The sequence below is a fragment of the Falco naumanni genome, chromosome 4 (assembly GCF_017639655.2).
Source record: "Falco naumanni isolate bFalNau1 chromosome 4, bFalNau1.pat, whole genome shotgun sequence".
NCBI classification, from domain to species: Eukaryota; Metazoa; Chordata; class Aves; order Falconiformes; family Falconidae; genus Falco; species Falco naumanni.
In genome coordinates, this window is record NC_054057.1 from 7,578,267 (window position 1) to 7,602,842 (window position 24,576).

General features: G+C 41.8%; 1 protein-coding gene across 1 annotated transcript in view; it reads left to right on the forward strand.

Annotated features, from left to right (window-relative positions):
• Positions 1-1,291: 1,291 nt before the first annotated feature.
• ZNF385D (zinc finger protein 385D) overlaps positions 1,292-24,576 on the forward strand; it is a 435,096-nt gene continuing 411,811 nt past the window's right edge. The window contains exon 1 of the mRNA XM_040593042.1: positions 1,292-1,427. Within this exon, the coding sequence (XP_040448976.1) occupies positions 1,325-1,427 (103 nt within the window). The 5' untranslated portion in view covers positions 1,292-1,324. The remainder of the gene's footprint in view (positions 1,428-24,576) is intronic.

A 24,576-nucleotide genomic window follows, 5' to 3' on the forward strand; every position in this document is an offset into this window, starting at 1 on the left:
TACACCTTGGCTGCTTGAGTTTCACAGCTAAAGAGAGTCTCTCAGCCCCCAAAATTAATTAAAAAAAGCACAACTTCATTCTGAGTCAGTTTCCACAGAGTAAGTTTTAAAGTTATGGTAAGAACTTTACCTAATTACCTTTCTCCACAAGGTGCTTGAAGGCAAGGAAACAGAGTTGGGCTGTAGTGGCACAGGAAAGGGGGTTTATTTTCCTTTTTTTTTTTGTTTTCTTTCAATCGGTGCAAATTCTGCATACATTTTCTCTATTTCAAAGTGTCTGGACAGAAAGGATATGCCTGGTGGAAGTGCTGATGACATGTAGATATCTATGCGTATGAAAAAATAAAAAGCAGCTGTGGAATACCTTTTCAGGGCTGTTGCAGTCACTGCTGTCGTTTGACATACAGGTGGATTTATCGTCGAGATCACAAACAGAAGTCACGTGCGTTATTTGTACTTGGGAAACCTGCTACCCTGCCGAGTCCCAGCGACCGCGATCGCATTCCAGACTGGTTTTTCCTTGCCTGAAAACCGCTAATATTCCATTTATCTACGCCTGTAAGTTTTCAGTCACAAAACCAGATTTAAAGAGAACGCATTTCAGGAACGTTGTGTTTCTTACATCGCAGGGAGGCTCGGACAGACGCCCTGGAGGCCCGGCGCCAGGGCAAGGGGGGGACGCGGTGGCGGGGGGATCCCCGGGACTCTGGCGAGGAAGAGCGGGGTGCGGGAGGGAGGGAGGCAGGCTGCCGCCTCACCACACATGGGCTTGTGGGAAGTGGGAATCTCGGGTTGAGTTACTCATCGTTATGGAGTCAGGAGTGTGCCGAACCAATGGATTTGACGGCAGGAGGTAACGTACACATGTTTTTCAGCGAGGGTGCCGTAGGAGGACTTGCCGGCGGGCCAGGGGAGGCTCGTGCCGAGAGGACGGTCATTTCCCAAGTGTGGAAGCCGCCCGGTCCCGGCAGCCCACCGCCGCCTCCTCCGCTGTCCTCCCTCCCCACGGTACGAACGGGGGCCGCCGCTCTGCCCCACCGCGGACCGCGCCGGCGGGAGGACCCTGCCGGGCTGGGGGGGGGGTGTGTGTGCCCCAGCGCCGGCCCGGCGGAGCGGGGCGGGGGGCGCGGGGCGGCGCTGCCCGGGGCTCGGCGCTGCCGCCCGCGCTGATTGACACCGGGCCGGGCGGAGGCGGGCCCACCGGGACCGCGCTGCCCCCGCCCGCCGCCGCCGCCGGGCAGCGGGTCCCGCGCTGCACCGCCGCCCCCGCGCTGTCCCCGCCAGGCTCGGCGCGGCGCTGCGCGGGGCCGCCCCCGCCCGCGGCATGGCCGGCTCGCTGGGCAGGGGCGCGCCGTGCTGGCGGATGCGGAGCGCGGCGGGCGGCAGGAAGGAGAAGCCGCCGGGCGGCAAGCCCCAGCCGCGGCACGGTAAGGGGGGCGGCCGCGACGGGGCTCGGCGGCGGCGGGGCGCCCGCCGAGGTGGGACGGGGAGCCCCCAGGTCCGTGCGGGGCACCGCCGAGGCCAACTTGCCCGTGACTTGTCCGGCCCGGCCGGCTGCTTGGGGCAGGGGGCTCCTGTCCGTCCCCCGCCAGCGGTGCGAGGGGGGGAGCGCCCTGCCTCCGGGTGCCGCCGAGCACCTCACGCCTCTCCGCGGCCGCGCAGCGAGGCGGGGGCAGGGGGATGGTGTTCGCGTGCATTTCGGCATCTCGCTTTGGCAGCGGCGGCTTCGGTCGTGGCAGAGAGCGCTTGCGACCTGGCGAGCGCCAGTGAAGCTGGGAAGAGCCCTCGAAATCTCTGTTGGCTTACGTCCCCCTGCGCCCAGCGCCCGGGAAGCGCCGCTAAAAATCCTGCCCGGTGCGCTCTTGTCCCCCCCTTACTTCTTCGGGGAGATGGATGCTCTCCGCCAAGGCTAGGCAGCGCACGAAACGCATCTTCCCAAATCAGGTCCTGACTTGGAAAAGATAACAGGGAATGGTGTTGCGTAAACTGTTGAAAACAAGTGCTCGGGTTCGTGACCCGCCGTGTGCTGAGCGGGGAATGCGGGTACCCAGAGCCAGACCTGCCAGGTACGGTCCCTCCCGGTGTCACTTGGCTGCCACCGCTGTCAGCTCTGAGGAACAAACCCAACAGCTTGTGGATCCGGCCGTGGTGCCGGAGATCTCACCAGAACGTGCTCTGGCTGTGCGTTCCTCGTGGGTTTTAAACCCGCTGCTTGGCTGAGTTGGGTTTGCAGGAGTGTCTGACCTGAGCCCTCAAGGGTAAAGTTAACAGCTTCAGGCATGCTTGAGTTCTGCTGTTAATTTGTGCTTGTTAGTTGTTGGACGTGTTAGTCCTTGAAGTTACTTTGTGCCTTTGTCAGAGCAAATTGGCCAAAGGAGTAATTTGTACCCTTCACTAGTACAGCGCAGCGGTGCGCACGGCAATGCTGACAGCAGAGATGCTGGGATGGCGATGAGCCCAGCATCTTGGGCGATGGCATTCTGAAGAAGGTGCTTGCTGTGAAAGTCATACCCCCAAGTGCAGGTCTGAAATGAGAGGAAGCTAGGGAGCTGCTTCTCCCACCGACTGTCACCTGGCAGTTTCTGAGCTAGAGTGCTTTTGCAGCCACGCCTCCTTCCCGATTTTCCTTGTTTGTGCCATTCTCACAAGGCAAAGAGGCAACAGACTAAAAGTCTGAGTGAAGGTTTTGTCAGTGGCTGTCAAAACCACTCTAAAATAAGTGACTGTGTAGAAAAGGAAGTGTTACCCCGTTAGAGAATAAAAGTGACTGTTTAAAAATAGTTTAAAATATTTATCCCGTTAATTCTGAGTGTAACGCTGGTAGTGGGGCATAACTCACATAAAAAAAGTGTTGGTTATATACCTGATATGCATGGTGTTGCACAGTAGCTAGGCACACAGACCAAAATCCTGGATGCAGCGAAGTCGGTGGGAATGGTGTCACCGACCTGAGAAGAGCCAGAATTGAACTCGCCAACGGTGTGCTGTAAGGTGTCAAGCCAAACTGAAAACCTTTGATACAACTATGCAACTGTGGCAACGTTTATAATACTGCAGTATGCTGCTGTGATGAAAATATTGTCAAAGTAGCTCTATCGTGTGTTAGTTAATTTAGGGAGATATTTTATAGCTTGGTTCTAGTTTAGCTTAACAAGAATGTGTGGTATGCTTCAGTCTATCAGAGTTACTTTTTACAAATGTTTTGTAAAGTAAAAGTATTGTGTGAAACTAAATTCTCATTTAAGTAATTGCTGTAACAACACGGAACACTAAATTACACTGCAGCACATACAGTTTGCATGCCAATCGGTTTTCAACTGTACTTCAAGGATAATTGCTCTTCCTGCTGTACTGTCTTTGCAAGGTGCACTGGACTTATTTACCAGGTCATTTGTTATCCTTTAACAGCTCCGATGCAAGGCAAATCCGAAATGAGACCTAACTTGTATGTCCCTGACTTGTGATACAGGGAGATTTTTTTTTTTTTTTTTTTTTTTGGGGGGGGGGAGGTGTGGTATTGCTTTAGTATGTTTCTTAAATTTTCAAAGTTATAGAAACACACTGTTTTCCAAGAATGAACTCTTACGTAAATTTCTTTTATAGATGGTATTGACTACTTCATGCAGGAACGGAGAATTTACTTAAAATGTTCAAGCTAAGCATTAGAGGGATTATAAGTAAGATATACCTAGAAGTAAAATTGTGGTATGTGAGCTGCCAGCAATTCTTAACTAGCAAACAGACTTACAGATTTGACTCATTCATATGTGCATGCATGCAGTTGTCACAGTGAAGTGAGGTCTATCCAAAGAGAGCTAGGAGGTACTGAACATATGAAATACTTTCAATATTGGGAAGTAATGTTGTTCTTTTCTATTGTCTTTCTGCTGCAAAACCGTTTTAATGGGCCACTGGCATGTGTTGGCAGAAAGTGACATAGCTCTATGGATCTCAGTGGCACTGTTATGATTGACACCAGCTGAAGACCAAGCACAGTATTTCTGTGTATGTTTGGATTAAGATACATTTATTCGGATATCAGTTAAGGGTCTAAACTGGCAGGGCACATACTGTGTTGTAAACACCTGAGCAAACCTGCCATTTAACCAAGTCAAGTTACAAGTATTTGCCAGCATTGACATTCTTTTCACCTTCTGTATGAGCAATTATGGAGAGTTCTCTATACTTTTAAAATATTTTAAAACACAAATACAAAATTTGTCCTGTGATCTCTTGGTTTACCCTTTTTGTATCTTGATACCATCTAAATCAATGTAAAGTAGAACTAGCATTTCCACTCATTGTGGTCTAGACAGTACATGAAGTCTTTGTCAAGATTCCAGCAAAAAGTTCAAGATCCTGTTAAGGTGATGAATATTAATAGTCTTGTAAAAAGCCTATTTAATACTGGGTTAGCATTGGCACCATACCTGTAAAATCTCCCAAGAGCTTAAAAGCCTAGAAGTCTATTACAGATACTCTCTAAGCAGAAGATGTTGAGTAGCATAATGGAAACCACAGTCTAAAACAAGTAGTATTTTACTGTACTGCTTAAGAAAACTTTTAAATATTTGTATGAAAAAAAACCTCCTTCCTTGAGGAGTAGATACAGAAAACTTGTGAGTAGAAGTTGTGAAACAGAAAGATGGTTTAAGTTACTTGACACCACCAAAAATAACTTAGAGAGAAAGCAGTATCTTACATCCTTTTCCACAGCTATGTGAAAGTTAGTATTAAAACAATTACCAGGGAAAAATAGCACAAGTAAATAGTGCTGGATATAAGCGTAGGAGTGTGGTGTGTGTACACGTAAGTGATATTTTAGACAGAAAACGATTACTTCTTGATTTATTTGATTTTTATTTTTTTTAACTGCTTACAAAATGTGCCCAATTTAGGCTGGGGAGCAGAAGTCCTCTGTGCTTCAGCCAGCCCAATGAAATCAGTTGATACTGTGCCAATATGTTGGATCATGCCCGGGTAGGCTGGATAAATAGCTGTGAGCTGTAGCAACACAGACCTCTTCTTCACCTGGACCTGCTAACTAATTTGAGTCTTCACCTGTCTAGAACTGTCACAGAACAAGGCAAAAACTGTTGTCTTCATTTCTGTTAGGTGTTTATTCCCTTTGGGTGTAATGGAGAGGTTATAGCGTGATAAGGACAGAAGTCAGCATATTGCTCCAGAGAAGTGGACTGCTCTGTGTTGAAGTGATGGAAGAACAGTGAGAGGATAAAAACCTACAAACCCGTCCGTTGCTTTCCTCTTGTGATGTATGCACATATGCTAATGACTTTTGGTTGCTACTAGACTGGACTAATTCCACAGTTGACGGTAGAGAAATAAAGTTGTGCTTGAAAGCTTTCCACTTTCAGCTGTTCTCATCTATGCACATTTCTTCTTGAAGTATTCAAGAATGTGCTTCAGTATTTTCTGTCAGTTTGTTCCTTTTTTGCTTCTCTGTCTGCTGGAAAGTAATGTTCTTGGTCACATTGAGGCAGTCATAACCAAATCTTCTGTTTTGCTGCAGGCGTAGTTCCCTATACCTCACTTTTTGTATGAGGCTTATTGTAGTATTTGTAAAAGGAATGGTGTGAAATTCATATAGGTGTTTATATATATGTGTGTGCTTAAAAGAAAAGAATATAAAATCTCATCTTGAAGCAGGTAAACCTCTCTTCTGTGATCAGCTGGAATAATCTGCGGGTAAATTTTAAATCTGAAAACATTTTTTCTAGCCTGTATGCTCAGAAAGTGTGAACATTGATGTTATTTTTACTTGAATCTACCAACACTTTGATGCCTCAGCCACTTTTGGGGTCTCACTAGTCAGTCAATGTGTGTTTGCCATGTGTGACGCAGACCTCACTGAAGGCGTGACTTTCAAAACAAATGGATGTGGAAAAGGGTTTGATCTGGGGAGCAAGAAGTATCGGTTCACCAAACTTACTTTAACTTGCTTAGCCTTTTCCTTGATGCAAGCACCAGCTGATACCTCTTTATTTTCTCTTAATCAGACTACATACGTAATAGGTACAACTTGTTAAAGGACTTGTGTAATTTAGGGGTTAAGTTCCATTCTGTGTGTGGTGGTTTGTTGTTTTTTATTGTTTGTTTGATTTTGTTTTACAAATTAGTTCACAGTAGTGTTACTGTGCAAAAGGTAATACCCTTCCTGGCTGGACATGTGCACAGTGAAACCAGTAGATACCTGTCACATGTGCCTTCCCCCCGTAGTTCACGGAAGAGGTTGTTTATGGTACTGATAAAATGTAGCATTACAGCTTGCATAATTAGAAGTGATCGGAGCTGCAAATCCATGGATTAGTCTAAATTGGAATTTATAAAGAATGACAAACCCACCATCTAGATCTTAGAAGCAGACTCTGACTACGGTTTTATGATATTCATTTAAACCTAATTTTGGCACAGAAATGCAGTTAAGAAACTAAAGACTTCCCCTCCATTCCATAACTGGATTTATTTTTCTGACCTTTTTCTACAGAAGATTTGGAGGGTTTTAATCAGACAGAGGTCACAAATCAGTTTGCTGGGAAATGTAAGGTGTGCTTAAAAAGGGGAAGAAAAAAAAATCACTTTCCTGGTCATTTGGCTCTTGCTGTTTAAAATTGTGAAGCTAGGTGAAATGATTACTCTGACAGAACTATAGAAACGATCTCATTTTAGTACATTCTGAGTATTTTATATTTTGAGTAACCCTGGCTCAGGGGCATTTTATACTCAGATCTGGAAGTTTCCAGTCTTAGTAGTCAGTTTAGTGTCTCTGTCTTTGTCTTTCCATTTAGCCTTGCCATGTTATAACAATGAATCATCTTGTCCATTAACTGAAGTTGGAATGTCTGTTTATGCACTGAATTTGTTTCATCACGTCGCCATAATAACTGATTGGAACCGTGGCAACTCTGACTGCTTTCCCATATGTATTTGGGCTGGACTTCACCCAGTGCTGTTCTGAGCAGCAGAAGGATAAGCCATCCCAAAACCTGGAATATCGTTATTCTCTTAGGATTCAACCTCTCTTTCCCATGAGATTGTAAGGGAGCATTTTCATATTCTGTCTCTGTGTAAATGAAATGGGGTAGAGGTTGTAGTATTTCCAATCATAGGAATTCACAGCGGAGCTGCAGTACATATACATGGGTAACAGTTAAACCAGGAATGCCATTATTGTAGGTTTGCTTTGATGTGTTCTGTTGTGCTGATGGATTTTAAATCAGTGCTGATTAAAATATTGAAGCACTAAATAAAAAGTGAAACAAAACAATAGTGGCATTCTTTGATTAATTCAATAATGCTAATAGTGATGACAAGTGATGCGGTGCAAATGAAGGGGCCGCGTGGCAGGGATGCTGTGCCAGCCAATGCAAATTCACACGTCTTGCCACCTGAGTGGGCTTGCAGATAGCACTCCAGTTGCTGTTTAAGCAGAGTGTTTTGCAAATAAATGTCCTTTTGTTAAAAAGGTATTAGACTGGCTGTACCTTGACTCTTTTAATAGCGCTTAGCCTTAACTTACTTTGTGGTAGTATCATTGAAGTAATTTTATTTCCATGGAAAAAACAACTTTGTTGCCTTTGGAAGGTAAGCATTGAAGGATCTGCTTAAAAAAATAACACTAAAATGTTGTGTAAAACATGTTTTCTTTTCAAGATGGCTTTGTGATCTTGCCTTGTGCGCTGTCAAGTCTAAGAATATTTGTGTCTGCTGTGACCAATTTTTATTAAGAGTGGTTGATGCCACAATCCTGTTGCAAGTATTGAACAGTAGAAATGAGGAGTAGGAATTCGTGGGTAGAACCTTCTCCTGAAGGCAGATTAAAGTAGAACTGTTAGTTTGTGATAACAAACCCAAGAGCCTGTGGAAAGAAGTGAGAAAAAAGACTTGTTATTGTCAATGACTGCATTGAGCTTTGCTGCACAAACTATTCCAGTATTTTGCTCAATACTTACCACTCTGAATCTCTGAAACTACAGAGCTGTCTAAACTGCTGGCATTTGTAGTGAGGGGGAGGAATGGGAGGTTGAGAAGAGTTACTCTTTCTCCAGAAATTGGATTGAGTAAATTTGTGTAGTATAACTGGGAGTCCTCACCCGTTTCATCTTTTTGGCTGATAGTCACTGTGGTTTCACATGGGAGGTCACGGCTGCTGCTAGACAAGAAGTGGGTGTGAGTAACATTTTTTAGGTGAGTGAGAGGAGGTGCTGTAATGAGAAGCTGTATGCGGAAAGATCAAGGGACCCTTGCGATGCATTCACATCAGCCAGGATGACAAAACAGATGAGGTGCTGTGTTCTGTGCTGGGCAGAATGTCTCTGGGCTTCTGCATAATTTTTAAATATAAGACATCCTGATAATCAGGTCTTGACATCATCAATATATGGCTTATAAAGGTCAAGCCTGAACTAGAAGGAATGGGAACACAGTCTCCAACTCCTGTTTAAACCAGAGGTGTGAATTTTTTGGCTGTCTAGCTATTTGGAATTCCAAGAGATGGTCAGGTCTGCAAGTCCATTTAAAAGCTGGAGGAAACTGGTCTTTAGAACACAATATATGTTTTAGGGAGACACAGTCCTTTCCAGTCTGGATGACGTTGGACTTCTGTAGATGCTCTGTGGCAGGCTGCTCCCAGTCCAGGTATTGATTTCAGTTAACATTGAAGTAGCCTGAGGGATGGTCAGTTGTTTTTGTTAATGGTGCAGCTGAGTGCAGCCTAAATTGCTTCAAACCTTCAGCCTACCAAGGCAAGTTCTAACAAAGCAACAGACGACTTATCACTGCTTTTATTCACTGTGCAACAGGAGACTGTCTTGTTACTTTGCGCTGAGAGGTGGTCTGATCAGAATAGGAGTGTATTTTGGTTTATTTGCATGGTAAGTCTTTGTTTTCTTAATGTCCAGGCTGAGAAGCTAGCCCCAGCTCAATTACTTTACTTTGTGGGAGAAGACTATATTACAGACGTAAAGGTGAGGAAAGGATCACCTTGCAGAAACTGTAGTGACTGGAGTGAGAGTCTGATCTTGGAATGACTTGATCTTGTAGGATGTAGCTGCTTGCTGTATGCACCCTATCAGTCGGTGAGCTTATTTTCTACACTTTTTTGAATTCTTCTGTTTTGCTGCTTGTTCCCAGGGACTGAAGCAGACAAATCATCACACAGAAGTGATGATTAAGTGACACCTGAGAGTTTTTCAGAGTTCTCAGTAGCTCTGAGCAGTTGTTTCATTGCAGGGAGGGTAAATCTGAAGATGCATCCTGGATCATGGCTAGGTTTTTTTCCCTCTCTTATTCCCATAGCATCAAGGATGACAATTTGAGGGTAGATGGAAATTTTTAGCCAATGGCTTGCATTCTGCAAACTGAAACTCTTATTTATTTTACTACTTTCTCACTGTAAGACCAGGAAAGTTGCAAATGTATTTATTGGTATGGTATGACAATAGTATATGACCTCTTCTTTTTTTTTTTTTTTTTTTTCTTTTTAAATAAAATTAAAATATTAGATCTATTAAGTTCTGATTATATTCACCATGTTTAGTGGAAACCTGAGTAGTGCATAGGGTAATTCAGGTTGGAAGGGTCCTAAGGGGCATCTCTAGTCCAGTCTCTTGCTTAGTGTCAGCTGTGAGACCAGATCAAGTTGCTGTCATCAGTCCGATCTTGAAAATAGCGAAGGAAGGAGAATGCACAAAATCTGGCAAGTGGTTACTTTTTCACAACTCGATATTCAAAATCAAGCTTGAAAACTTTGAAAAAGTGGCAGTTCTGGATAATGCCTCTCTCTGCGTAGAAATCAGGCCAAGAGTAAGTGGCGCTACAATGATTCTACTGATGATCCAAAGTATCATTTGCAAAACATAGTGTAAACTGCCTCATTTTAGAATGGTCCAGAAAAGATACCACGGAAAGCTAATAATTTGCTTGTATGCATGGCACTGCATGAAAACAGTGGTAACTATTCCAAGGCTTGCAAGCCCTTACAGCAACTTTTTGAGTCATACAGAAGAGTGTGTCAGGTGTTCGGCCTTGCAAATACCCGTTGCATAAATCAGAAGTGCAGGTAAGATTTTGTGACAAGAAGGGTCTTGGCAACATCAGTAATAGAAATATTCCAGCGTAGTTATAGCACAGAGGTCTCAAGGCATTATAGAAAGAGTCTGAATGATAACGCTTTGCTGTTTGTTTTGGTCAGTGGGTTTGGGTTTCTTTTTTTGTTTGTTTGGTTGGGGTTTTTTGTTTGTTTGTTTTTTGTTTGTTTTTTTTTTTACAGGGCTGAGGGCTTCAGTTTTCAGACCACTGTTTTGTTTTGTCTCTTCCTTAAATATGTAACTATTTTTAACTTCCTCAACCGTGCTGAGCTTCTATCTATGTATTGGACTCGACTTAGAGGTCCAAAGTCAAAATGCATTTCTATTTTTTACTCTCTTCTAGAGTAAGACCACCAATATCTGCTCACCTCTCTGCAGTAGTATTGAAGGGACAGAACTACTGTTGGATCTATTTAAGTGTTGTCTGCCTGGATTCCTGCACCATGCTCTGTAGAAGAGACCATTTCGCTGGGTTCTGTTAGTAGAAAGCTTGTGTGCCTCTTGGCCTTGGACTTGCTGGGTAGTTGCCCACAAATCTGTAGAAGTAAATACAAGGTCAGTGTATTACTATGAATCATCCACTCCTCTAGTCCAAATTAGATTTATTTTTTTTTTTCAAAAAAGAGAGAGGTATTAAAGTTTTCCATGAACCAAACATTTTGTGTTTCAGTGAACTCTAACTGCACGTCTTGAACTCTGCAGCCGAGAGCAAGGAAGCTGTAACCAAATTGCAGCCCTGTAGCTACAGTTCTGATGTTTGCTAAACACATTTGTGAACATCAGGAGCCTTTCACAAACTTTCTGGGGTCTATCTCTGGCTTCTTTGGCAAGAAGTCTGCAACCCTGATGGTCCGGTTGGATTTGGACTCGCAGTGCTGTCTGTGCCCCAGCTCTGGGGTGGTGGCATGGCTGTCTGCTCTGAGGCTCCACATGCCACCTTGTAGCAGGGTGGGTGGGTTCTCTGCGTGCCCCCTCTGTCTGGCTTGAGGAATCTTCTGAAGAAGCTGTAGCTCCTTTTCATCTTTATGTCCAGGTATCTTGTGTACAAGCCTACCTGTGAATTTCACTGTTTTTCAACAGTATTCGTGTGAAAGAAATTGTCAGGCAACACAGCCTGCACGCAGCAGTAAGCCTTGCTTGTAGTATGATTTTGTGGAAGAGCACTGTTTTTCTTTCTAAGGAAGCACTTTGTAATTTTTGGTATTAACAGCCATTGTCTTACGTATCCTAATAAATTCAGCTATTTGGTATAATTAATTTGTTAATGCTTCTGCAGCCATGTAATAGGATACATTGGGGCACGGCCACTCTCAAGGCAGTCATGTTAAAACATTGGAGAATCACTTTTCTTGCTTAATAATATTTTATTACGATCTTTCATTGAGTTCTGTGGGTATTAAAGTCTCAGTTTTGAAATTTTTCTCTTGCTTGTGTTGTCCCCAACTGTTGTTGTTAATTTTTATTTTATAAATGTGTTATCTGATTTTATCTTTGTCCCACTGTTCTTTGCAGGTTTTGCTTTTAACAAGTAGATGGGTAAGCACTGGTATCAGTACAAGTCTGATTCAGAAGTCTTTGTTCAGTCGTTTTCCTTGGCCCTTACACTCAATACAACTTCAGGTGTCGAAGTTAGGGGCAAGACATGGTGTAGAAACTAATTCAGTTAATTTAAGTAATTTATGATTTTCCTAACAGGGAAAAATTAAGGACCGTATCTGCTAGCAAAGCTGTGAAAATTTGTCAGTGGCTGACTTTGTGATGCAAATGGACAGATTTCTGCTGTTCATAATCTTTAACGTTTTTCTTGAGAATTAGCACCTGTATTTCAACAAATGTATTTTAAAATGTGCCTGTGCACAAGAAGGTGTGTATGAAACCAATCCATGTAGCAGAAGGCATTGCAATGAGCTAATAGCTTTTTCAGGAATCTCTGTTCTCTGCTCATAACTTGAATAACTTGAGCCTTGAATCTGGTGTAACGTGCTGTATGAATTGTGACGTGGAGTACTTTAATTGTCAGAGCAGCACCGTGCAGTGGCTGTGTTACCACGTTTTGTTGTTTGTATGTTTTTGCTACAGAAGAAATGGCAATCACAGCAGGCACTACGGGGAGCGTGGCTAGGAACTCTGCTGCCATCTGCGTTAACGCGGACTGTTCATGTGTGCTTGTTTCCATATGTATAGTTTAGCACTTAGATATGTTACTCCAATGGTTGTAGAGACCAAAACCAGTGATGATAATGAAATTCGATGGCAAACAGTAATTTAAGAAATTAATTTACTTCTTTTAAATGTACATACTCTGTTGGTGCAGGTTTTTTTCTTTTTTTTTTTTTTTTTTTTTTTAAAAAAAAAAAGCCGTATTACTTTAGACAGATTTAATGAGATACTGCTGCTCGTTCCAAATCTGAACTCGTCAGTTTTGGCTTTGTACATTGTAATCACCTCCACAGCAACCACTGTGATGCCATAAACAGAGGGTTTTACTTCAGGTGAAGAATGTAGGCAGTAAAAACAGAAAAACCCAAAAAGGAAAATGTGGGAGGATGGGGAAGACAGTAAAAGTGATTATTCTGGATTTCTGTGTAGTGATTTTTATTCCCCCCCCCCGCCCTTTTTTTTTTTTTTTTTATCTTTGCTGATAGCTGAAAGAATAAAAATTCTTTTGAAATGTCAGAGTGGAACTTCTATTTTTTATAATAATTGAAAAAATGTGTAAGCAGTGGAGTTTTATTCTGCATAGGATTTCTTTTTCTCTCTTTCCATTCATTTTTTAAAAATCACTTTAGTAAATCCACTGTGGGAGGATAGTTTTGCTGCTGTACTTTTCCCAGGATGCTGCAAGAGAAATTGCATTTGCAGTTCACAGAGAATGAAATTAAACTTGCTCTGTCCTGATGATCCACCACTCCTACACCCAGCACGTTTCTGGGAGAGATTCTTGCATGCTGTAGGAGACAGTGCCCTGAATGTGCTTGCACCTGGTCTAGTGGGTGAAGGGATGGGCATTGATTTGGGCCCCCATAGCTCTCAAACTAGAATTAGGCACTGTGCAGAGGGCCTGTGTGTGTCTGCCGGCTCTCTGATGTGTAACTCTTGGAGAGGGAGGCTTCAGACATGTCACTTTGCTTACAGAGGTTGAGACTACTTGCTGTTTTGTAATGTTTTTATACATGCTCAGATCAAAGATTTAGAGAGCATCAGGCAACAGAAAGATACCTGTTTTCAACTTACATTTTCTCGTGTTTGAGACATAGTTGGGTGCTAAAATGTAAAATCAGTGAAAGTTATTGGCAAATGCAAATCACACTGTGGCAACTGAAGAAGAGTGGACTGTCATTTATTTGTTTGGATGGCAGTGGGAAAAGTAATAAAAACCCTCACACTCCTTTTTCTTCTTGAGTATTAAAATCTTACTCTTTAACCCTTCAACTGTCCGTGCAATAGAGATTATGTACATAAACCTCTAAAATTTCTAAGCTTCTGTATCACTTTTACAGTTGGCTGGTTCTTTCTTTCGGGCTGTGGCCTCTCTAAAACAGCTTCAATTAGATAAATGCTCAGATGACCTTAGAGCTGATGTAACACCTTATGTACCTGTCTAACAGACCACACAGCAGTAAGTATTTCCTTTTCTTACAGAATAGAAATTGAACGCTTATAGTGCCCACAGAGAAAAAATTCTCCAATAAGAGCAGAGAAAGCCCAAGGATCAGCCAGGATCTCCATTTAATATAATGCTGATCCTGTGCTCCACAACGCCTGTTAATGTGAGGAGACTCCCACAATACATATCTCAAAAAAGTTAGCGCTTTCTGTTTGACAATTCCAGCAGTTTTCATTTACATTTCAAAGCCAGAGGGAGGCTGAGGGCACTCATATCTGTAATTCCAATAGTCCCTCAGTCTGGATGACTGTTTCTGTAAAACTGACACAGTATGCGCAGCTTTCATTACTTTCATTTGTTCCATCTTCCCAGATGAGCCTTTTAATCTTCTGCTTGCTGATCCCTGGTTTATAATCAGATTTGATAGCAATAGGATGGTGGTAAATATCTTGATGTGAAAGTCTATAACAAGATAGAACTGTTTTTTCTGTCCTTACTCCTCTAGTGAGGTAAAATTTTATTTGTGAAGTGTGAATAACTTGAAGCTGAAAGCTGCCGAGTTTTAGGCCATTTTCAGGTGCACCTGAAAGTCCTGTCCGCCATCACCCCCCCTGCCAAAAAAAAAAGGCAAGAAAAAGCTTTCTTTGTGGACTTACTTTTTAATCTTTTGGATTGTAATTTTGTGTCAACTTGATTGATTATTCTGTTTTCCCAGAGGCTGATAACATGCTGATTTCAAGTAAGATCTGAAATAATAGATCTTTGACGTGTGCGTAATCATTGTGATTCCTGAATAAACCCATTCCTGAATGGCTTTAATGCTGCCAATAAAAAATTACAGTTAAGTGGATGAAAATATGTTTAATAACTGGATTTAGCAAAAGCCTGTTGATGTTGTTTTGGTTTTTTTCCCCCGCTGTTTTGTATATATAGGTTAGCTCCATAACTTCTGCATCTCTTTTTGCTTGCTATCAGAATGGAAAAATCCTTCTGCTTTGCTTTTTAAGGCATCCTCTGCATAATCTTAATGCTCAAGTTTTGTCACAAATTAGTAAGAGTATTCAAAGTATAGAAGGTTAGGGGTATACACAAAGTGAAGTGTCCTCCCAGGTTACGTTAAGCATAACCTGTTTTGTCCAGTAGAAGAGTTTTGTCTAAACTGTAAGATTCTACCAGTCATTTTCCATTTTAATAAAGTTTTTTTTTTATCAAATATTTTTACCTAGTTGTGTCTCCCCTTTACTTTTTATATTCTTATTTATAATTCTGACATTATCCAATTGTAGCCTGTCTGCCATAAATCTTTTTGTCACAGATCTTTCTTTTCCCAGTCTTGGGAGGAAAAAGGCTCTAAATACGCTACGGTATTTTCTCCCTTTCTCTCATTCTTCTTCCATGATACACTAATTTCCATGTCTCTGCTGTTGAAAAATTCTTCCCACTTCATTTAGTCTCCATAACCTCACTTAAATCTGAGCTTCACTGTCTGAAGTAAGAATTTGGATATAGTTTCCTCTACTGCTTACCCTCTTGCCTTTCCTTATTAGGATTTGGTGTTCCTGCCACCTGCCTGTTTGAATGTCTATCTGGTACACTGCAGACTCTTCTATTAGATAAAGATAAATTAACTGCTGCTAAGATATAGTACTGAATTTGATTTTCTTAAATAAATTTATGGGGTTTTCATGTGTGTGAAACTCTTCAGTTCTTTTTCTTCACTATTGTAACAAGAAGCCAAATTCTGAGCCCACTGAGCCCCAAATTCCGGAGCTCCACACACTTACCTATATCATAGCACTGTAAGTTTCGTTTGTTTTCTCTGCCTTCTGTTTGGTTTATCTCAATTACTCCAGGAAGATGAAACATACTAAACTTTCTAGCTATAGCTTTACAGGTGGAACAGAAGAATTCTTCTGAGTAAACCATGCTCCTAACTATGCACATCAAACCCAAAATCAAACCACGAGATGTACAGACAGTGCTAGTGATGATTGTCTCCTTTGGAAATTGCTGTTTTCAGCGATGTGGCTGTGGGAGAATCTTTGTAGTTTTGGGTACGTGGCTTACAGAACTCTGTGCAAATTGCTGATAGAAAGGGAGAATCTGAACTGGGAGGTGCCTGCAGACTGTGCAGTGGGTAGTGGAGGGCTGTATTAGTGCTGGTCACTAGCAAATGCTAAAAATCTTTTTTTTGTTGAGTCAGTGTTTCTGTTTCATCCACCTGCCTTTTGGGTTCTCATTGGATATGCTATTATAGAACTTTGAGAGAGATATAGAAAAGTTGCATGCAGTAAATGAGCATTCAAATTTCCTTATTAATGCTACTTTTCCCTTTGGCAAGCTTTTCAGCTTCAGAGAGTATATTTCTTCTCCTGCACTTAGAATTAATTTTGTATGGCTTGACAGCCAAGTTATTTGAAGTAGAAGTAAAACACAGCATATGGCACTCACTGAAGGGGAATACTTGGACTCAGCTGGTCCTACCAGCACACAATAGTGTCCAACTGACCATAAGCCAGACGAGAACCTTCTGGTAGGAGGGAATTGCAATGTGTATGGCCAGAGAGAAAGCTGATGTGGAGTTCAACAAATAGGAATGAGTTGCAAATAATTCAATATTCAGGCAAAAGTGATAACCATCGTTGTTTGTGCCAGCATGAGAATTGACCTTTAATTAGCTTAGAATTATAAATTTTGCAACTTTAGGTGAAAGATGGTAAAGATGGTGTCAACTGAAAGTGAATTGCTTGAGATTTTTGGAGGGATTTTTACTGACAACAATACAATTCCTATCAAAAAATTAATTCTATATAATGTATAATGTATTTATATTTAATATATATATAATAGCAATGTGTAAATGACATATTAATATATAAAAATATGTTGTGGAAAAGAATACGCAGAACTCCATATGACAGTGGACAGAGCATTGCCTGACACTTTCAACTAGTTGTAGGTGGTTTTCTGGCAGCGAGTGAGGAGGTGGATTTAATGACTTAAACATAGGGGCGTATAGGCAATCTCTGCACAGTGGCCATTTGCATTTGAGAAATGGGAACAGGTATCCAAGGAATTTGCTAAAGCAAGTTAGTAGGTTTTTGAGTGTGGAGAAAGATGCATATTCTGGGGAAAGTTAGTATCTGGCCAAATCTGCATGCATAGGGCTTGAATGTTGTTGGCACTTTGCAAAATTGCTCATCAATAGCTTCTTGAATAAACAGTTTAATTTTACAAGTGTGGAATGTTTTTCAATGATGAAATACAAAATATTATAGCAGTGATAAGGAGGGCAATAGCAAAGAGTATGATTAAGAAGGAGACAAAAGGGTAGATGTAGGACAGCAAAGCCTAACACAGGTTTCATTTCTAGATAAAGGGCATTCTACAACTGAGCTTGCATGAAGTTGAGTATAGTATATTTAAAAAGAGATGCAGAGAAGATTAAATATTTAACTGGTGAAAGAAAGCAAAGAGGAGTATAATATACGGTGGTCAGCAGTAATGATCATTCCAGTTCAACAGTTGAAAAGGGTATTTAACAAATGTCCTAATCACAGACAGAATAAAACAGCAGAGAGAGGCTGTTTTAATTTTCTCTTAATTGAAGCCAGGAAGCAAACGAGAATCCTGAACTGAAAGTCTTCTGGTATCTATGCTCCCCCCTATGGAAACTTACAGTTCTCCAAATAGAAATGCGGCGGTTTGTGAGATACGTAATGCATGCAATGGAACTGTTGCATGTTTGTATGTCTGTGCAATTTATGTGATTTGTATTTACCTGAAGGAAAAAAATGAGGGCAGCTTTCTCACATAAAGATCAAATCACTAGACTAGCTATTAGAATAACTACGAGCTACTTGTTTTAGTAACGCCTGAAAGAGGACAGAAAATCTTAGAAGACCTGCATTTTTCAATAAATCAGTTAACACAGAGCAAATAATTAATTAATGGTGACTCTCAGTCCTCATCAAAGGTATAGCAACTGATCAGTCCTGGCTGAAAGAGGGGGCTGTGTGTTCATTTTTTTTTTTCCCCTCTTTTTTTCTTTTTCCCCTGCAAATCCAGAAATATAATGCCAACACACAGATAGGCTGCGTCTAGAACTTACTATCTGTCAGAAGATATCACTAATAAGAACATCTTTGGAGTTAGCCTGGTGTTTGGGATGTTTTAGAGGAAACAGAACCAGGCACTAGGGGAACTCAGATGTTGAAATTGTTGCTAGTAATGCTCTTGTTGCAAGGAAAGAAAAAGTCAGGGAAGAGGCAGTATAATACTATGATGTTGGACAGCAGCAACACTTTGGGGCATGCCAGGCAGCGCTTGTGTCTAAATCAAAGGATTAAAGGGAAGGTAGCACTTGTGGGAAACCAAAAGAAGATCAAAGGAAATCCTAAGGCTGTCAGTGTTCTAAAGTTTTGTGGAAACAGAGCAGTGTTAGCTACACTGGGATACTTCTGGGAACTCCCCAAAACAGGCACTGATGTAAAGACGGCACACAGTGGTGTTTGCAAGCAGGGTCTTTAGAGACACAGGAATCTACAGCACTGTTGTAGAAATTGGTAGCAGAGCTACCCAAGAGCCTGATGGTCAAGGTTAAAATGGCAGATCCCTAGCTGGTAATAGTCTGTGACTACTCACATTACTTGGAAGCTAGATAGTAGTACAGCACAGGGACTGGCCGTGGGTTAGAGGATTGATGCTTTATGGCTTGCAGTAGCCTTTTGCAGCCCGTACCCCTACCATACAACTGGCACCATATGAGGTAATTCATTCTCTATGAATTTATTCCTCTATGCCTCAGGCTCTTAGTTCTGCTTTTCCTGGTTCCCTCTCCAAATTTCATTTTCCAGAAAGTCCCAGGCTTCTTAACGCTCTCAGTTGCCCTCTGTAAGTTCTTAGTCCTCTCTGTCTTCTAAGCCATTCATATCCAATAATCTTTCCCATACTTATGGGCAAACAATGTTTCCCTAGCCCAATTTTCCCAAAAAGCCTTTGGCCACGTTCCCTGAAAAATTCCATCTGGGATAGACATTGAACAATACAAAATGTCATTGCAATTAAAGTTTGGCAAAGTTCTAAGCAACTGAAAATGGGGTCTTCCTGATAGCAAATGATGGCAATGTTAATGTGCAGTGCTCTTGGTTCTCCCTGTAATCACAACTTTTTATGTATATATTGACTAAAAAAAATGTCAGAAGTTTGAAGGAACAAATTATGCCTGGCACTCCACACCTCAGAGTAATAGGAGGCATTCAAAAGAAAGGGACTTACGAAGACAGATGAAAATTAAAAATACACTTCTGTCTGACACCATTACCTAATGTTCTTAGATGTGTCAGTCAAGGATACTATGACTAAAGGAACAAACACATTATTTTTTGTCTTTATTGTATTGTGTGTTTGATAGTGCTTTGTGGGATTTGCGTAGATCTTGTGCAGTGCTATTTTTTTTTTTTAAATTGCCACATTATGTAATTAGAAAAAAGAATGCAGATAAAACACATGAACATGTGTTGAATTTGCTTTTTGACCCTGAGTAAACTTAGCTGCAGAGAAATTCAGCATTGAATAAGTAATATTTTATGGTCTTATTTGGACCTGTGTCTTTAACTGAATGAACTAAATTTTCTTAAGACCTTCGTTAAAAAGCAGGGGGATTTCTGAATAGCTTTTTATTTAAGTGGATAAGGTATTTCAATTCCATGCACAGTTGGACTAAATATATATGTGTATATATGTGTGTGTGTATATATATATTACATTTGCCTTTTTATTTCAAACTAATCCAGCCTGCGAGTAGAATAACATTTCTTCTAGAAATAGTTCCTATTTTTAGTGGAAAGTTTGTATCCAGAATAACTCTTCTACTTCAGGCAGTCTTGTTCTCCCAGACTGAGATAACTTTACACCTGAATTAGTTTGTCTGCTGAATTAGTTTTTCTCCTGGTGTCATTCACCATTTCAGTGCTGGTACACAGCCAGTTTGCCCTGCTGCGATTGTAATTGATGTAGAAGTGAATGTAACTGGAATCACACAATTTTTAAATAATTGTGCTTTGTTACTTCTGTGTTCACATCTACAGTAGTCCAGGGGTCCTAGACCCTCTTTAAAGTGGGGAAACGTGTCCCGGCAATATGGACACTGAAATGCAAAATTGTTGGCATGTCTGGGAACATGAATGGGAGAAATGCAGAAAAGGTCCAGGGCTGCTTCAAAACAAACAAACAAGCAAGGAGGCAAGCAAAGAGAGTGTCTTGAGAGGACTGTAGGAATACAGGCTGCCTCAGCACCTGTATTTGATGAAGTGCAGGGTTAAAAGCAGGCCAATGTGAGGAATGTACCATGCTCTCGCATTGCCCTGAAACGTCTGTGTTTCAGATGCAGCCAGTCCATAGTGTCCTAAAGGCAGATTGAGGTCAAGTGCCTTCTCCTCCCATTGCCTGGTGCTAGATGTGCCACTGGAAGGAGCTCAAACATGCCAGTCTCTGGCACTGTTGTAAGGCGTTCCTGTAAAGATGGTGGGGTGGGCAGGCATCCCTAGTCTCCTGGCACAGAGGAGAGTAAGCTTAGAATTTGTTCCTTGTTATTTTTGCCCTGCACTTGCATTAAACAGTGAAGTTTTCCAGTGATGACTGAAACAGTAGCTTGGGCTGGGATAATTTACATGTTTGGAGCAGGTATGAACAAAACCGAAAATGGGCACCAATGTGAGCTTGGCCAGAACTGTGACCACCCTGGCACTGGAGATCTCTGCCAAAGGCTGAGTGGAGAATAGCTGAAATTGCAGGTGAAGATGCTCTCTTAGGAAGTAAGTTGTCCTGTTTTTCTGCTGGTCTAGCAGGATGAAGTGTTTCATGCCATGGTCAGATATGTGCCAGAGAGAGAACGGGAGTGCATGGTTGGGAAGGAAATGCAGGACTGGCAGCATTCTGCAGACTCTCTGGGGCAGCCTCAGGTGTACAACAACATTAGGCAACAAGTAACTGTCCTGTAGCTGTAAACGGGCAACAGTACTAGGCAGTGTTTATGCCATGTTTTCCTTCCCCTGCCATGGTATCACCTTTTTTCACTCCTTTGCAAGTTAAGCCTCTTGAAGGCATGCCTGAGGGCAATGTGCTGATAGTCTGTGGAGTTACACATTGTATTACTGCTCTACCACCCACTCTTCCAATCCAGAACATGTCAGTTATTGTACAGGGGCTCTGTACAAAAAGGCTTTATGATCACCCAAGTGCTAGTAAGATATCATAGGAATGCCGTCTGATACCAAAAGGGAGGAAGAATACATGCACCATTTATTGATGCTGGTGTGGAGACTTGTACTGAAACAACAGTTTTGTGTCGAGTACCTTAAAAGAGTTAAGGGTAGCATGACCGTTATGGAGAAAGGTCATAAATAGCTGCTGAGGATCTGAGAACATCTCTGTAAGGAGTAAAAGAGGGCAGAGAAGATGTGGTTTTGATCTCTGGAGTAAATGCTTTCTTGGCCTTCTGGTGGTAGGTTAGCTGAGGGAAGTACCTGGAAAAGGCAGGGTTGTGCAAGAAGGGTGTCTGGCAGACAGAGAAATAAATAACTCTTCAGGAGATTGCACTGTTGATGATGAACTTCCCTAGAAAACCAAGCACCGTGCGCTGCGAGGAGGACAGGATGCCAGGTAGAGACCACTGACCTATCACATCTGTCCTGCAGCACTTTAACACCTAGGAAAGGGAGACTTTACCTTCATGATTTATAACCTATTGACAGTAACATATGGGCAGAGAGAACTTCAGGCATGTTTTGCTACAGATCTATTGCAGTTTTATGGTTGTTGTTTATATTCAGTTAATAAACAACTTTATTGCGGAAAACATGGTAAAACTATCTCTCTGAAATGCAGCTTCCTCCTAATGACATCAATACCTAATAACTTGTTTATGTAAAGACAGAGCATTCATTTTCTTACTTACAGTAAGAAATTGTTTTTCCTGCCTCCTACCCTCTAGACTCCAACTGGGAGCATATGATGCAGCTCTGACCCAGATTCACCTACCATCTGGACTACCTTTTAGAAACAACCTTTTTCATTGTTTATAGCATCCGTAAAAGCTCTGTAGCTTTGCCGCTCCCCCCCCCCCCCCCCAATCCATTAAAGGGGATCTCAGATATAACTGCACATATTACAGCAACACATGGCAGACGTATGACAGAAACAGTTGTTGCTTACAAGCATCCAGGCTTGTCACCTCCAGTTTACTTTCAGTCTTAAAAGTAACTTGTTCTCTTTCATTGGAGTAAGCAGAGCTGGGTTTCCAAACAGCCTGACCTAAATGACCTCACTGCTTTTTTCCTCGATGCTAATACCTGCTATCTAGCCAGGCTGTGAAGTGCTCTGGGGAAGACCAAGACCTCATTTCTCATGTTGGCCTCTGAAGCTGATGCCACAGGCTAATGAATTCTGCTAGTGTTCAAAAAAACCTGGAAATCTCAAGCAGGCGGCTGTTGCCTCTGAGATTGGCCATGTGAACTGATGTATTGGAGCAGAACTGCGTATCAATAGGAACTGAAGTGGTGAATTTCCAGATGGCAATGACCACGCTTTAGGACAAAGTTAAGAAACAGCTCTCATGTTGACAGAGTAGCACTGAAAATAATTTCAAATGAAGGTGTTTTCCCCAGGAGGTTTTGTTTTAAGATGTGTTACCATAGATGGTCACAGATTTAGAATGTTCATTTGACCAACAAACCTCTTCTAGCTGATCAAGCCTCAAAGTATTGATGACTGTTGAAGTTGGTCTAGGAAAAGTTTTGAAAAATACAATTTTCATTCTTACCTCCCATAGAGTTCCTTGTTGTTCTCATATCCTAGCTCATGAAACACAATGCAACTGCAGAACAGTGAAGAACAGAAACAAACAGCGTTATTGATGGTCAAGACTGGGATGTACATTGGAAAGCTGTGTATAGTAGTCTGCTGATTTTGAAGAAATCTGTGTTGTTAGAAAAAGCAAAATCTTTTAGAGATATCTGGTCTATAACCTGTGTCACTAAATATCTTAACACAAATTACTTCTCTTACATTCCTGTGTTTTTTGCAACGCATCTCTAAGACATATGTATTTATGTAACTTTTTAAGTAAAATCAACCTTCTAAATTTTAAATGAGTATGTGGTAACTGTCTGTCTGCTTTTTAGAAAAAAAAAAAAGTGCATAGATTTACTGTCACAACTTGTCACAAAATTAGCACCTTTGAGTAAAAATTAGATTAATTTTAGAGAAAAATAATATGAAATTGTAACTTGGCATATTTGTGCATTACAGCTGACTTTGTTGGTTATAATCCTTCAGTTAACGACCAAAAGTGATCTGTGCATCTGATTAAGACCAGTGTGGCTGGATTTTCGAATTCAAGAGCAAATCTTTTCCTTACAGAGTCCATAATGCAAGAATTGTTTGTTATTTAATGTTTTTATTTTTTCCCAATCCTTCAAGATCCTAAATTAAAAGATAGAGTAATTTCCTTGTGAGAAAACCTGAAAACATAAGAAACCTAATTACACTACACTATTTTAGATTGTTTGACCTATTTGGGAAACTAAGAACTTCAACATTTTGGACTTAATTCTGCCAGTATTTGGCATCTGCAGGGGGTGTGCCAGTTGCTACCAGTGAAACACCTATGACCTAGAATGAGGTCATTGAAGAGAAACTAAAGAATTACAGGTTTAGTTCAGTGTAAATTAAAATGTGGTTTGAACCTCCAAGTCAATCTCTGAACATTGGCAATTGCTAGAAATTGCTGTTGTTTCCTTTGCTGTTGTAAATGACTGGATTCACACGTTCATGAAATGGTCTAACTGAGAGGAAAACAAAGTTAATATCTGAGACCATCTGAAACAAAATAATGTTGTGATTTGTGCCAGATGGGTGCCTGAAGTAATTACAATGTCAGTGCTTCCTAAGTAGGGTAACGGTACAGACCTAATTGTGGTCAGTCTGGAGAAACCTATTTTGATGAACTTTCTTTCAACTCTATTTAGCTCAAACATATGTTGAAATATAACCTAACGGGATGTTACTGCAATCTGTTTGTATTTCCCCAAGCTATTGAATGCACTCCTGCCATGATTAGACTGATGATGGTCTGTGCGAGTACTGAGACAAAAAGGCTAAAGCCGATTATTTTTCTACTTAGTATGAAGCCTAAAGGAATTATCTCTTGTCACCTTGATATTGCAGTTTGTTTTGAGCAGAACAGTCTTAACTTGGGGGATCTTTCTTGAATTTAAGTTGTTACTGATCAATAGAAACTCCTGTTCGTGGATTTGGGTATTGAGGGGAGAGGGGGGGAAAAAGAAGAATATAAACAGTTAGACAAGTCAACTTCTTTTCCTTCCCCAGGCTCAGCTTAACCCAAACACCTATCCTAACCCCTTCCTAGTCTCGGCTTCGCTTTATTTTCCCTGCAGGTTAGGCTCAGTGTTCCCCAGCTCCTTCGGTGAGGTGAGGTGCGGGAGGGGGGGGTCAAGTGCCATCAGGGTATATTTCTTTGTTTTACTGTTTTTCCTGCTATTCTCTTTCTTAATGTCCCTGCTCTAGAGGGGCACCCCCAGATCAAGGTTCCCCTGGGGGTGTCCCTGCCCTGGCGTGGGTTCCCCACAGCCGCAGCCCCTGGGGTCGCGGGTCGCCTGTGGCTGCAGTCTCTCGGGGCGTCCCCGCTCCGGCCTTGCTCTCCCATGGCCTCAGGCCCTCAGCGTGCCTCCGTTTGGCATGGAGCCTCCTGCGTGTGCCCAGCACCGTGTCTCCCATCTCGCAGCAGCCACTGGCTCCCTTAAAGCTGCCTGAGGTTTTTGGGGTGACGGGATGTTGTTGCTG